We start from the raw sequence: 16,303 nt of genomic DNA on the forward strand, positions 1-16,303 counted from the left end.
CGATGATATCCTACCACTGTCAATCTATTAGCCTTTAAACGTGCACGAGCTAAAGCACGCTACATATGCCATCAGAGTCGGAAGGAATCATGGATCTGTTTTACGTCATTGATTACCCAGTCTACCAGTGCTAAGGTGGTCTGGGAAAAAATCCAGCAAATGAACTGGAAATACACAGCACACCCCCACATCGGTCCTGGAATATAATGGATGTACTATTGCAGAATCTACTGCAATAGCCAATGCTCTTGGGGAAACATTTTCTGACATCTCTGCAACATCATCTTACTCCCCAGAGTTTCTGGTCTTAAAGCACAACAGTGAAAAACAGGCCCTTAAGTTCACATCGAAGGGTTCCCACGCATATAATGGGCCATTTACTAACCACGAGCTGAAAACAGCACTTGCCTGTACAAAGGCTACCGCTGTTGGACCAGACAACATCCATTATGAAATGATCAAACATCTTTCACCAGAATCCATGGACCGTTTGCTCTTCCTGTACAAACAGAATCTTTCTTGAAGAGCATTTTCCGGATACCTGGTGCAAAGCAACTATTCTTGCTTTTCCCAAGCCAGGAAAGGATCCTAAATCTCCAAAAAGCTATCGTCCTATTGCTCTGACTAGCTGTCTATGCAAAATATTGGAGAGAATGGTCAATGCTCGTCTCTTATGGTATTTAGAATCGAATGACCTTCTCTCCTGATTTCAGTGTGGCTTCCGAAGATATAGGTCCACACTGGACCACTTAATTAGACTGGAAACATCTATCTGAGATGCTTTCCTAAAAAGAGAACATGGTGTCCATCTTCTTTGACATGGAAAAAGCGTACGACACAACTTGGAGATTTGGTATTTTAAAAGACCTTTACAATCTCGGTCTAAGAGGTCACCTTCCCGTTTTTATTAAAAATTTTTTATCCTGCCGTTATTTCCAAGTTCGTGTAGGATCCTCCCTTTCGTGGCCCTTTTTCCAAGAGGAGGGGGTGCCACAAGGATCTGTCTTAAGTGTCACGCTTTTTTGCCATTAAAATAGATTCTATTTCTGAACAACTTCCTCCAACTATAAACAGTGCACTCTACGTCGATGACTTCAGCATATTTTCTCAATCATGCAATATGAGGGTTATTGAGAGACAACTGCAACAAACTATTGACCGTCTTAACTCCCGGGCTATGGCCAATGGTTTCAGGTTCTCACCGGAGAAGACTGTTTGCGTCCATTTTTGTCGCAAATGTAACCTCCACCCTGAGCCTGAATTACGACTTGGACAAAGCACCATTCCAGTTGTATCAGAGATGAAATTCTTGGGACTTATTTTTGACAAAAAGCTGACATTTGTCCAACACATTCGTCAGATACACACAAAGTGCACGAGAGGGCTTAACATTCTCTGCTCTCTCTCTTCTACCTCTTGGGGTGCAGCCCGATGCACTCTACTACGTCTATGCCGTGCACTTGTACGCTCAAAATTAGATTATGGGTCTCAGGTATATGCATCTGCTAGAAATAGTGCTGTTCGTTGGCTTGACCCCATCCATCATCAAGCCATTCGTATTGCTATTGTTGCATTCAGAACATCACCTGTCCAAAGTCTGTATGTCGAAGCAAATGAACCACCCTTGTCGCTTCGACGAATGCAGTTGTCTCTACAATATGCCTTCAAACTGAAATCCTGGCCAGATCACCCCATGTGGACATCCATTTTTGAGTCACGATGGGAAAAGCTTTATAACACACGACCCACTGCCAATCACCCATTCAGCATTTGTGTTCAAGAGCTACTCAGTGAGCTTAACATCTCGGTAGACAAGGTTACTCGATCACCAAAGGAGCCCCTTCCACCCTGGCATGCACAAACACCAGCATGTGACTTCTCGCTCAAGATTGTGACGAAGTCTAATACTCCGTCTTCTGTCTACCTTCAGCTCTATTCACAACACCGTACAGAATATTTTGACTTCTTGCCAGTTTACACAGATGGCTCGAAGTCAGAATCGTATGTGGGATCTGCTGCTGTTTTTCCAAATAATACCATATCAGAGCAGATACCCCTTGACTGCTGCATTTACACTGCAGAGCTGCATGCTATAGAGTTAGCTCTAGATCACATAAGAAAACACCGATACCAATGGTGTATTATATATGCCGATTCAGTGAATGCACTACAGGCTTTATCAGTGGTGTCACGCACTAATCATCCAACCCTGTCCTGAATTCAGCAGATAATATACAGCCTCTATGCAAGTGGATTCGATATCCACTTCTGCTGGATCCCCAGTCACATTGGGATTAGAGGAAATGATTTGGCTGACGCTGCAGCCAAAGTGGCACCTCTGACGGATAATCTTGACCTGTTAGTCCCCTATACAGACTACAGGCAAGTGATCCGTAGTAACTTACAATCTCAGTGGCAAGATTTGTGGCATCGCTTGGTTACTACAAACAAACTATGTCGGATTAAGCCTGTGATCCATCCGTGGTGGTCCAGCTTACGCAGGGATTGCAAGGAGGAAGTTATTATTGCTCGGCTCCGCATAGGACACTGTCATGTGACACACTCCTTTTTGCTGAGGGCTGATGACCCTCCTATGTGCGAGCAATGAGACACCATTTTAGCCATTCAACATATTTTATGCGATTGTACCAGTATTAAAAATGCTCGTTTTACCGCTTTTAACCATCTGACTGAACCATATACACTGTCAGATTTTATCCGACAATGACCTTGTGTCTGCTATTTTTAGCTTTCTAAAATCAGTAAACCTTTTTACTCATATTTAAAAAATCTACCTTATTATTGTTACTTGTTTACTGATATTTTGTTTTTATACCCTGACTTAGTGACCTAATTCATTAGGCCACTGAAAGTTTTACTTTTTTATGACAAGGTTTTGGCGCATTATAGCCTTAGTTGCTAATGCGTCAATAAAACCCAACCAACCAACTTACAATTGCCTTATACAGTGGGATTATGACTTCCCTATCTCTACTGACTATGATTGATAAATCATCACTAGAACATCATGGGCTTTCCTTGGCCACCTGTTTTCCTTGCCCAGAGAGCAGTATTTACATTGCTTTATATCTGTATCATAATGTCCAGATCCTTTTCTTCCTCTGTTGTTTTTAATTTAATACCACCAAATCTGTAAGTTATATTGAGATTTATATTTTCCAAGTGTAGGACTTTGCATTTTGTCACTAAAACATAGCTGCCACTTACTCAATTCAAAGGTGGTGGATGGAAGTCCATACCTACTTATAGTAGGTATGACCCTACTTCCATCCACTACCCTTGAATTTAGGAACACTCCTGTCTGTATGACCTGAATTACACTTGAGGTAAATGCGAATAGAAATTTTAAAAATAATTTCACTAGTTGCATTTCAGAAACTGTAATCCTTGAATATTTATACTTCAATAGGAGAAGCATCGCTTTTATGTCTTGGGTCGCCAACACAAGAATCTTCTTCACATGTGGATTCCTCTCTTCTAGATGACCAGCTATTAGCCTTAGGTAAGCATTGTAAAGTTAGTATTTATATTTGGCTACCTAAATATAAATACTAACTCAGATCAGTTTAATCATTCTTACCATTGATCTTTCTTATCATTCTTAATTTTTTTTAATCATTCTTGCCATCGTCAATGTCAAAAGCGGAATTAGCAGAAGAATGGAAAGTAAGAAATTAATTGTTCAAACACTTTACACCATGATAGATAATTTTAATAAATGAGCATCACATTGCAAACCCTCCACCAGGTTCTTGTTCACATGCATAATGAGTCAGAACAAGGATTTTAAATTAGCCTTTCTCTGACTACTGAAATTATGTTGTATGAGGCATCTCCAATCGATCGTGTAGTGTTCTTACGGCCTCTTATCCCCCCCCCACCCCAGCACCATGCTCTTATTTAATTTTATTATTGAAAAGCCCATTTCGCAGTTCCCCATATTTCTCTCTTTATTCCTGTTTAAAGTCACCTGACTAAATTTCTTAATACAAATGACTTTAAAATTTTTTTTTTCAAAAGCTTCCCTCTCCCCCCCAATTACTGCAAAGTTCTTGAAATTAAAAGAATCATAGATGAGCACAACAAACACGTAGTTAAAAGGAACAAGTAAAGATTCTGAATTGGCAGAACATGCATTGGAATGCATTCAGGCATACAGTGATTTAAGGTATTTTTGTTTTTTGAGGCAGTCTCCAGGGTTTCCCCTATGTGCTGCAGTAGCTTCTGAAAAGCAAACATGCCAAAACCAGCAAGTGTGAATAAGTGTTGGTGTATAGTTTGTGTGTGCTATGTTGAGTGCCAGTGCCTGACAACTTTGCAGCCAGGGGATAGTGAACACATGGTCCACTGCCCCTGACTTACATCCCATGCCACGTGGAGGTGTGCCACTAAGAGTCTTTACCAGCAGGTAAAGACTCTTAGTGGGATAACAAGAAAATTTATCTAAATAAATAAGGAAAAATAAAAAGGAAGGAACATAGCATGAGAAGTAGGGGTAAGGGAATGGATGGGAAAGAGAAGAAAAGCAAGGGAATGAAAGAAATAGGCATCCTCAGAAAAGGAAGAAAGCAAGAGTTTTTAAAGAGTAAAGAATATAAGACACTAGTGGACAAAGCTTATGCAGTAAGCTTATCGGTAAGGCCACAAAACCAGATCAAAAGTAAAACTAATATACATACTGCCCAATAAATCAACAATTAACACGAACAAATCAAACCTTATCCTAAATTTCGTCCTTACAATCAACTCAAGACCAAAAGAGAAAAATCATCTATTACTCACACTAAGCTAGATACAGAGACCTAAGGAAATTTTCTCATCCACAACTGCCATATCTACAACTTGAACAAACCAATCATCAATTCCCACAATACTTCTGTGAGCCATGTCGCATACACGGAAGAGAAATCCAACCATGTACAAACCAAGTCTCATATAGAGTAGCTAAGTATCAGCAGTGCAATCCAAATTCAATAAACATAATACTCAATAACATATCACTTTCAGAAACAATTAAACCAATCATCTATCTGATTCAATCCTAATATTACTAGGCCTATAGTTTTAATGTTTTGCAGTAACACCTAAATACATCATCCATACTCTTTTCAAGTTTTATTCCAGAATCATTAATCTGGACAGATATACGGACCCTTGATTTCAGTCCAAAGATTATTTACAACTATGTACAATATTCCATTCATGAAACAACCAGCACAATATCCTACCATTATATTCTGTTACTCTTAGAATCTACATACATATTAATTAATTAATGAGCCACAATTGTGTTTGTTGTTGTTGTTTGTTATTTGGTTTTTAGGAGCATTAGCAACTAAGGCCATATTGCTCCGGGATATGCGGTGGTCATTCCCTTGACTTTTTCGCATCCTCCATATTTAGTGGTCACGGGCTCGAACTCTGGTCTAATCAAGAAGCGTGTGCTGCGCACTGCTGCTCCTGCCCACCTGGCTATTTAGGTGTCCCTGGAAGTGACTAACCCAATTGTGTTAGTCACTTCCAGATATCTCTATTCATTATAGATTTTTTTCTGTTAAACAGCCTATCTGCTTATTCAGACAAAACCATAAAATTATCCTTATTCTGTAAGAACTGAGTCCAATTGATTGATTCAAATATCCCAGTTAGGATTTGTAGCTCACATCTAATATCAAAATTATGTTACAGTCAAATAACAGATGCCCCACAGTCTCAGGAGCATCACAGTGACAGAGAGGAGAGTTCACCAAACCAAAAGAGAATAACTTGCTGTTAAGGTTCCTGTGCCTCTTAACAGAAACATAACATTAAGACCAAGATTAAACCAGTTCGTCTGTTTATTATATTCCAAGACATGAGGAATGAATTTGCCAATCCCTTAAAAATTCACTCTGAAGCCTAGCAATATCATCTTTTTCCAGTAAATTGAGATTCAGAAAGTAATTCCCCACATCAGCTGGTAGATAGATTTTTCCTACAATAATACTGCAGGTATTGAAAAATTACCTCATATTGTACTGGCATCCTACAACAGAGCACCTGCAGAGCAACATTCGAAACCATTCTACAGGCCCTAGACACAGCCAAAAGGAAAAAGTGCTACACCTGCAAAAGATACTTTCTAACTGAACAATGATTAACTCTGGAGCCCCAGGCTCCAGCAGCATAGTAAGTTATGGTAAAAATAAACAAGAATAATACAATTTTAGAGTAGAGGGCTTAAGGCCCCAGACATTTTTGGTGATTCTCATTATTTTACCTGTCCAGTACCTTGATTTTATGTAATACATATTTAGAATGATTAGCCGCCTCCGTAGCCAGGTGGGCAAGAACAGTAGTGCATAGCACACGCTTCTTGATTAGACCGGGGTTCAAGCCCATACCCACCAAATACAGAGGATGCGGCAGGTCAGGGAATGACCACCGCATATTCCCAGCCCGGATTAAAGGGTGAGGGTTGGCATCAGGAAGGGCATCCAGCCGTAAAAATTGCATGTCAAAACAAAAAAATGCTTTTTCCATATAATAATGGGAAAAGGCAAGGACCAAAAAAAAAAAAAAAAAAATATTTAGCATGATTAACAAAATTGAAGCGATCGTCCAACACAATTCCCAAATATTTATAAGTACGAGTAATTTTAATTGCTTCACCATTAAGCTTAATATTTGGGGGGGGGTCAATTTAAATTTAAGTAGCCTTTGAACAACATCTGATTAGTTTTAGGGATTGAAATTTTTAATTTATATGTTAAACACCAACAATTTAAGTCATCCAATATATCGTGAGCTCTGTTTTTTAATTCTGGCCTTGATTCTTCAACATTAACATAACAAGATTGTCGGCATAAGCAATTTTTAATTTTTTATTTATGTTTATTTAAGGACTTTGTGATAATAAGTGGGGACATGGATGTGCTTCAAGAATGCTGAGAAAAGTAGCAGAAATATTTTAATTTTAATACAGCAGAATGCACAGTCTTAAACTTTTGGAATAGCATAATAAGCTATACTCTTCATCAAAGTTTCTTGTGACAACCTACTAACTGGTTAAAATAAATTTATTAAAATAAATAAATGATATATACATAAGATAAAACAGAGATAAAATAAGATAAAAGTATTAAAATACAATACGATAAAAGTGTTAAAATATAATAAAAGCATTAAAATACAATACGATAAAAGTGTTAAAATATAATAAAAGCGTTAAAATACATAGAAGCTTTCAAGGCGAAGTACCTCTTTATCAGCCAGTTGATGAATGGTGTACTTCTGAAGGTACACCATTCATAGACTAGCTGATGAAGAGGTACTTCACCTCGAAAGCTTCTATGTATTTTAACGCTTTTATTATATTATACTTTAACACGTTTAGCTTATTGTATTTTAACGCTTTTATCTTATTTTATCTCTGTTTTATCTTATGTATATATCATTTATTTATTTTAATAAATTTATTTTAACCAGTTAGTTGGTTGTTGCAAGAAACTTGGATGATATGCAACCCAACGCACAAGGCCTGTTTTCTAACCTATACGCTTGGTGTGGCCAAAATAAAAGCAGTAGAGGAAGAAAAGAGATTTGTGAGTTATGATATGGTTTGGCAAGAAAGGCCTATGGTGTCCTTTGGATTTTTTTTTGCCCCTGAACATCTGCCTGTAGAGACAGAGTAGTTGTAATCCCACTGTATAAAACAGTTGCGGAGATGGGAGAAATCCCAGGTGCCGTCTGACACGAACATACCTTGTATAAAACAGTTGTAAGACTGCACTTGGAAGACTTTCCCCAAATTTGGAGACTACTCTTAAACAAAGACCAAACTTCCTGATAGGGTCCAAAGGTGGCAGCCCAATTAGTGGAATCTGCGAAAGGGCATCCATATAAGGATTTACTCTATGTGGTACTACACAGCTTGGCAACTAGGCACCCCAGAGGTGATTTTCAAGTAATTTACACTATTATAAATGATTGTAGAACTAGGCATCATAAATTTTAATTATGGGGAAGTGATTTAGACCGGATAATTGTTATTGTTATTATTTGGTTTTTAGGAGCATTAGCAACTAAGGCCATATTGCTCCGGGGATATGCGATGGCCATTTCCTGACCTTTCTGCATCCTCCGTATTTGGTGGGCACGGGCTCGAACCCCAGTCTAATCAAGAAGTGTGTACTGCGCATTGCTGCTCCTGCCCACCTGGCTATGGAGGCGCCAACAGACTGGATCTTAAAAGTTTTGTTTTGGCTAGCAAGTAGTAGTAGCAGCAGTGGTGGCATGTGATGCAAGAAAGCAAATGTATGAGCTTATGCAGCATCAGAAAAAAATCACACCATTCCCTCCAAATGCCTGTCCAGTTCCTCCTTAAATTTATTCAACCTATCAACTTCCACAACGATAGATGGAAGTTTGTTCCAGCAATTAACCACCCGCTGGCTAAAGGCAAATTTCCGCACATCTATTCTACATGTCTTTTCTTAATTTGAATTTATGCCCCCTTAAGTTCGTAATCTGAACAAGTGGAAGGATCCCATCAGAATTCAGCGTGCTCAACCCATTCAATTTCTTTTTCAAAAAAAGTTTTGAAAAAGAAATCTAGTCTTTTAAATTTTAAATCTGAAAAGTTTTTTTTGTTTGCCCATCCTGCTAACCATCCAGATTTGTATCGTTGGAATATAATGCCTGTTGCTTGGGTTTCTGGTTAAGACTATAGGAATCATTCTTGTTTGTTATGGGTTGCAAACTTTCAAAACTCAAGTTGTTGAATCCTGATGATTGAGGATCTCAACTTCAATAAATCTTCTTTGACAAGGCAGAAGATCCTTTGATCAATCTTCAATCAGATTGTGCATTTCATTTTCATGGATCATTTGTGCTAATGTCATGTCTCTACTCTCATTGCCTGAGGCTGAGGCTGTCAGAAGTATGAATGTGATTCTCAGATAGCCCTGGAATCCATTGCCATGAGCATTTATTGCTTTCTAGATAGTGTTTCCTCTTCTCTTCAGTGGGTGGGAAGCCCAGGCACTGAAACAAAATTAAAACACATGAATAGCATGCAGTAGTGCGTATCACATGCTTCTTGATTAGACTGGGGTTCGAGCCCGTCACCACCAAATACGGAAGATGCGGAAAGGTCAGGGAATGACCACCGCATATCCCGGAGCAATATGGCCTTAGTTGCTAATGCTCCTAAAAACCAAAACAACAACAACAACATGAATAGCATGAACTCTTCTTTTCTTCTTCTGGGAACCTAACAAGGTTCGTGACAGAAAAATTTGATGGTGAGTTAAATATAACCACAAAGAAACCAAGAACCAAAACGACATCAGACCCTTTCATTAGATTCCTGATTATGCATTATAACAGGTGATGTTCCCTGTTTTCATACAAAAGAATTTAGAACTTGCCAGTCAGTTAAGTTTTTTTCTTAACTGATTGGCAGTTTCCTTCAATCAGTTAAGAGCCTCAGAACAATTGCAATAGAATAACATAATTTACTCCCCTTAAGACCTCTGACCATATGAATTTACTCATGATCGTATGAATTTACACATTTTTCATTATTAAATTCATCAATTAAATTAAATCAATTAAAATCAATTTAGATCAATTAAATTCATGATTTTAATTGTAATTTTATGTTTAATTTTGATACGTAAGTAGTTACCACAATTATATACATATGTAATGCAGAATATTTTATATGTACAAATATTTGAATATTAAATATTTTGACCGACATTTGTGCATCTTTTCACTACCGTTTATTATTGATTAGGAAATATCCTATGGCACCGACCGCAACTTACAAATGCATATGTTACCTTACCTTATGGGAATGCGGCGCTTGCTTAGTGCGGATTCACTTAGCGCTCTGATTTTCCGGAACGAATTATCAGCGTTAAGCGGGGGTCACCTGTATACATTAATTTAAAAAAGTATGTATATTCATAGCTAAAGTTTATGTTGAACTGTTTATTTGCACTTGCTTTTTCAGAAAAAGTGCAAATAAATGTGAAAATTAGGAAAGTTAGGTGTGCATGAAATTTAGGAAATATTTCAAGAGGGCACAAGACATAAGTTTGGGAACCTCTGATCTACATAAAAAAATCAATGTGATCTGGGCAGTAATCACTTCCATAGTGCAATGCTTCTTTAAGTGGAACTTACTTTATTGCATTAAATTTTTTTTTTTTTTTTTTTGTAACTTGATTTAAAATTAGTAGTGTGGTCATTATTTGTATTTCTCTGATTCAGTTGGAATTTGTTCATTATTTGGCCTTTTAATTTTGTTTAAAAAGTTGACTTACACCACCATTGCATTGTATTAATATAAGAATGTGAATTCTATCACCATTGTTATTATATTGATATAGGTGCTACTTGCAGGTTTCCTATTTAGTTTATCAGCAGTGTAACCAGTATGCATCTGATATTTTTAGGCTTATACACTACATATATTTATAGCAATAAAACTTGATATCATAACATAACTTTATTACACAATCTAAAATAGCATAGTTTGAACTGCTGTCAAAATAAGTGGTGTTAGTGTGATGTTATTCTTTTCATATCTCTTAGTTTCTAAATTAATTTTTAAATTAAATTTAGACTAAAATCAAGCCTCAAACTAGAGGAGCAAAGCAAAGGGACTCAAAGCAGCTGGAATGCTTTGGTTTAGGGAAGAACTTTCAAGGACAACTTGCTTAAGAATCAGAATTATGCTGTGTGTGTGTGTGTTACTTGTGTCCTCTTTATAAAACTACCTTTAGCATGATTTTGAGACATGATACAGCCAAAGGATGTCAAAGAACATGAGCAGATTAAGTGCAAATTTGGTGATGGGCTTATATGAGAGCTTGAAGAATGGGGTTGATGCTCTTGAGAAGAATTAAAAGAGAGGGCCCCCATCAAGCACTTAGCTGCTCAGCTCAGCTAAGTAATTGAGCCCATGCTCCAGCAGTATACAACACAACAACAACAAAATCCTCCAGAATAGAGATCCTTGGCTCCATAAGAGCTATAGTTCAATTATCAGGGAAACAGGAAATATATTATGCCAAAAGAACTGGTAAAATAGAACTGTATGTCTGCTAGGGGCTAAAGCTGATGTTATAGAGCAGCTACAACAAGGGCACAAAAAGGTGACACAGTATTAATGATATATAGTTGTTGTAACAGTATTAATGATAATAAGAGTACAGGACCTGGCGATTTAATTAACTAGTTGCGAAAAAAAGTCAAGTTAGGATTGAAATTGAAAGTGCCTGTCCAGACATGAAAGGAGAAAGTACATGGTCTCAACCATGTACTTTCTCCTTCAATTAATTAATCAATAAATTAATATGGCCCTGAAGAGAGTGGGCAGTGTTCATCTGATATAATTTTTCTCAACAAGATCGGTGCTCCAGAAGGAGATGTTTTTATAGGAATGGGATACACTTGAACAGAAGGGTGCAAGAATATTAGATGCTATCGAGGCTGTGCTAGGTGAATTAGAAAACTGCTAGCCTTGGGGAGATACACAGACTAATAGGTTAACAACAGTGGCATGCAGAGGTGAAAGTGGTTCTTGCACTGCTTCTATCAGAACATATAACAGCCTGATAAGTAAGCAAGGTGTCAGAGATTTCATGGCCTGCTGGAGGTCCTCGTGGATCAAATACGTGGGCTTTGGGATTACTAAGAGTAAAGGTGTATCTATACTTACATCACAGCTAATGGAGAAAGAAAATGAATATAAAACACCATTATGCCTGGCATTTGTGGATTATTAAAAGGCATTTGACTCCATACATACAACATAAGGCAATGTTTCGGGCACTGGAAAGACAGGGCATAGATACCTCATATATTATGATTTTGAAGAAAATATATGAGAATGCTGCCTCCTTTATTAGACTAGACAAAGATAGTAGCAAATTTAAAATTGATAAATGAGTTCGACAGGGAGACAATATCTCCGAAGTTGTTTACTGCTGCCCTTGAGGAAGCTTTCAGAAGATTAGACTGGTCGCAGAAAGGAGTGTGAATGAAGATGTGATGAATGGAGTGATGAATGAAGAAATGTGAATGGAGAGTACCTAAACCATTTACGATTTGCAGATGACATTGTTGTCATAAGCCATGATCCCAAAGAATAAGAGGAAAATCTTAATCAGTTATGCAGAGGTTTTTTTTTTTTTTGTAGTTGTTGGCGCATAGGCTTCTGTGGCCATAATGCACCTCCCAAGGTTTTTGCAGTACTTTGATCTAAGCCCAAGGCGGGAATCGAACCCGCGACCTTTGGGTTGCCAGGCAGGCACTTTACCTACCTGGCTAGCCCGGTCAGCTTATGCAGAGTTAGTAAGGATTTTGGATTAAAGATGAATATGGCTAAAACAAAAGTAATGATGAACAAGTATGCCACAGAAAGGGATATAATGATTGAAGGAGCAGTAATTGAAAAGGTGGAGTCATATATTTATCTGGGACAAGTCATTAGCTGTAATAATGATAAATGGCTGGAAGCAAGAGAAGAATAAATTTTGGATGGATAGCATTCAGGAAATATAGTCACATACTGAGGAGGGAACGTGATAGGAAATTATAATACACGACACATAACTATATAGAATAGAATAGAATCTTTAATTGCAGCATGATATACATACAATTAGTCCCGTCACGGCATGGTGGTGCCAGGGGTTTACCAAACATATTTACAAAAGAGATACACACATGAGAAAAACATATAAATTACATCAGATTATTGGAAGGCAACAAAGCACAGTTTTACATTTTCAGTTCGACGAGGATTCCCTTCCTGTATTTTTTTTTTTTATTGTTGACCACTTCTTGGAGGTCCCTGTCAATGGCTTGCAGTGAGGGTAGCATTTGCTTTGGCAGGAATCTGCCGGTTACGGTTTGCTAGCAGCTGTGCTGAAGACCGGAGATAAGGGGAAGGAATGCGCCAAGAGCAGTGATCCCAGAAGTTCGGCTCTGTAATTTTACCGGTGGCCATCTTGATGGTGAACAGCAGCCTTCTTTCTCCGATGTAGGATCGGAGTGTGTGTAGTTGAAGGGCTTCTGCTAACTGCGTTGATCTGAGAACTGGGGGAAGGTGGAGTTTGCTGTTGGCCCATTTTAGAAGCCAGAATTCGGCAGAGAATATTCTTTTAATGTTGGATTCCGCAGCCGAGGCTCATATCTCTGAAGCATACAGTATTGTTGGGTAAAGGATTGATACGATGTATCTTTTTACCAGTTGTGGGTAGGTGGTGTGGAGCAGCTGTTGTTTTGCGACCCAGCGTAGTGATTTCAGCCTCGACTGTACGAGGTTTACATGATTGCTGAAAGATAGTTTGGAGTTGAAAACGACCCCCAGATCTTTGTGTGTTTGAACAATTGGAACTGAGGAGCTGTTAAGCACAGGCTCCAATGTTGTTGGGCTGCCCTTTAGTGAATAAATTATTTGTGCCGATTTTAGGGGGTTGATTTGGAGGTTGAAAGTATTGAGATAGTCAGCCATGTCCTGCAGTTTGCTAGTGATTTGCTGAGTCGTTTCGGCTGCCGAATTGGATGGCGATATCCTAGTAAGGAGCTTGACATCATCAGCATATGTGATCCAATTGCACTTGTTGGTCACAAACGGCACCATGATTGCTGAGAAGAGAATGCCAGACAGGACACCCCCCCCCCTTGAGGCACACTGGCAGTTATGTGACACGTGAATGTCTTTGTTCCGATCTTTAGAACAAGGGTCCTCTTGGATAGGAGAGATTCTAGGAACCAGAGAACATCGCCGCGAAAGTTGAAATAGTTTTCTAAGAGACATTGGAGGTTAGGTATATAGATGGCATCAAATGCGGAACGGATGTCAAGATATATAACTGACAATTCCTGTCTTTGTTCAAAGGCTTCTAAGATGTGCAGAGTTGTTGCAAGGTTAGTTATAGTTGACTTTCCTGATATACCATAGTGTATTTGCTGGGGACTGTCACAGAGAATTTGATGGGTGACAGACGGTAGCAGTGCTTTCTCCAGAATTTTTAGCAATACAGAGGCGCAAGCAATGGGCCTATATTGGCTTGGGAGCATCGATTGTTGGTGCTTAGGAAGGGGCCAGACAGAGTACCTGTTCCACTGGGGTGGAAAGAAATGATCTTCGAGGCATCAGAAACAACTAGGCATAAGTACAATGCCAAAAATGCAAGTTCAATAGCATAACAAACAAAAAGGCAAACAATCAATCTACAGAAAACACCAATTTGAGTATACAAAGACAAAAGTAGAAACCAAGCAAATTAGTGTCATTCCAAATCAGTTCCTACAATAAGTAGTATCAGAATTTATAGTTATTAACAAATAGTTTTAAATGATAAGATTCAGTTGTCAACAGTATGTCTTATCACAACAGTAGTATCTTCTTCCAGTCACATAGCTCCCTGAGGAGCTGTTGTGGCCATCAAAAAATTCCTCCAACTGCATCGATCGTGTGTTATACAAGCAGCATCGCAAAGTGTCATGCCCAGAAGTTCACCGATCCCACCTAGTTGCAGGTCTTCCTCTGCACCTCTTCCCCTCAGTTTTCCCTTCCATTATATTCTTCAACAGAAAGTTTTCCCTTCTTACTATATGACCAAAAAACTTGAGTTTTCTTTTGTTGATGCTATGAAGAAGAATTTTAGGCCTGCCAATTTTATTCAATCCACTCATTTGTTCTTCGATCCAAGTAAGAAATACGCAGTATTCTCCTGTAATACCCCATTTTAAATGCCTCAGATTTCTTCCTGTTAACTCTTTTCAGATTCCATCCTTCACATCCATAAGTGGCAACTGGAAAAATTAACAAGTCAATGATTCTCAGTTAGGCACTTCCGTAGCCAGGCGGGAAGGAGCAGCAGTGCGTAGCACATGCTTCTTGATTAGACCGGGGTTCAAGCCCATCACCACCAAATACAGATGATGTGGAAAGGTCAGGGAATGACCACCGCATATCCCGGAGCAATATGGCCTTAGTTGCTAATGCTTCTAAAACCAAATAACAAACAAACGATTCTCAGTTTCGTCTTTAGGGGCAGATCATGATCTCTCCGTAATTTTATCAGATCAGCGACCAACATTTTAGCAATTGCCTGTTGTCTCTTTACATCATTTGAGCAGTCACTATTTTTATTTATTCTTGACCCTAAGTAATCAAATTCATCAACTTCTTCGATATCTTGCCCATTAACCTTCACTTTACTGGAATCGAGATTATCACCAATCACCATAATTTTAGTTTTACACACATTCAGAAACAATCCTTTTTTCTTACTTGCTCCATATACTTCCCTCAGAGTTTCTTTAAGATGATCCTTAGAATTACAAATTAGCACAGTATCATCTGCATAATGAAAGTTGTTTATCTTCAGTCCTCCAATTTTGATGCCAGTCTCTAAATCTTCCAAAACTTCACACATGATATCTTCAGCATAAAGATTAAAACGGTGAGGTGACAAAATACAGCCATACCTGACACCGTTACCTATTGTGAAAAAGTCTGTGTTTCCCATGTTTGTTCTCACAGTTCGTTCCTGGTACGGTAGCTTAATCAGCTGAATTATGTGGATTGGGAAACCCATAATAGTCATCGTTTCCCATAGTTTCTCATGTTACACAATCAAATGCTTTTGCATAATCTATAAAATGTAAAACTACTGGAACATTGAATTCTTTGCATTTTTCAATAATCAGCTGTAGACTTTAGATCTGATCTCTGGTTCCTCTACCCCTTCTGAAACCTGCTTGCTCTTCTGGCATTTCTTCAAGTTTTCTTGAGATTCTGTTTAATATGATTTTAAGAAGAATCTTGCTAGCGTGAGAAATTGGGCTAATAGTCCTGTAATTTGAGCAAATTTTCAAATCTCCTTTTTTTGGAAAGGGGATGAAAATTGATTTCTTCCAATTTGATGGTCACCATCCTATTTCCCAAATTTTTACAATCATTTTATGAAAAAACTCTGCGCCCTTGATTAAAGCTACAGGTGTGAAACCTGTAGCTTTAATCAATTCTGCTGGGATTTCATCAATTCCAGGTGACTTGCCACATGTTAGTTTTCTGATGACTTTTTCGACTTCTTCCTTCAGTGGTACTGGTTCATGATCACACTCTTGAAAAGGGGATGGCAAATCATTAGTGCCAGTAGGTGCTCAGAAGAGCTGCTCGCAGTATTCTTTTCACCTTCCTTTGATTGTGTTCTCCTCTGTTAAAATTTCCCCTTTGATAATTGTCCTTAATTACATTAAGTTTTGGTTA

The 16,303-nt window shown here is 38.3% G+C and overlaps 1 protein-coding gene across 3 annotated transcripts in view; it reads left to right on the forward strand.

The window, feature by feature from the left end:
* LOC150076723 (ADP-ribosylation factor-binding protein GGA1-like) overlaps positions 1-16,303 on the forward strand; it is a 303,671-nt gene that overhangs the window by 144,521 nt on the left and 142,847 nt on the right. For all 3 annotated transcript variants that reach the window (XM_090385588.1, XM_090385589.1, XM_090385590.1), the window contains one exon: positions 3,431-3,523. In XM_090385588.1, the coding sequence (XP_090241714.1) occupies positions 3,431-3,523 (93 nt within the window). The remainder of the gene's footprint in view (positions 1-3,430; positions 3,524-16,303) is intronic.

Source organism: Mastigoproctus giganteus, chromosome 12 (assembly GCF_048544385.1).
Source record: "Mastigoproctus giganteus isolate SK-2022 chromosome 12, ASM4854438v1, whole genome shotgun sequence".
NCBI classification, from domain to species: Eukaryota; Metazoa; Arthropoda; class Arachnida; order Uropygi; family Thelyphonidae; genus Mastigoproctus; species Mastigoproctus giganteus.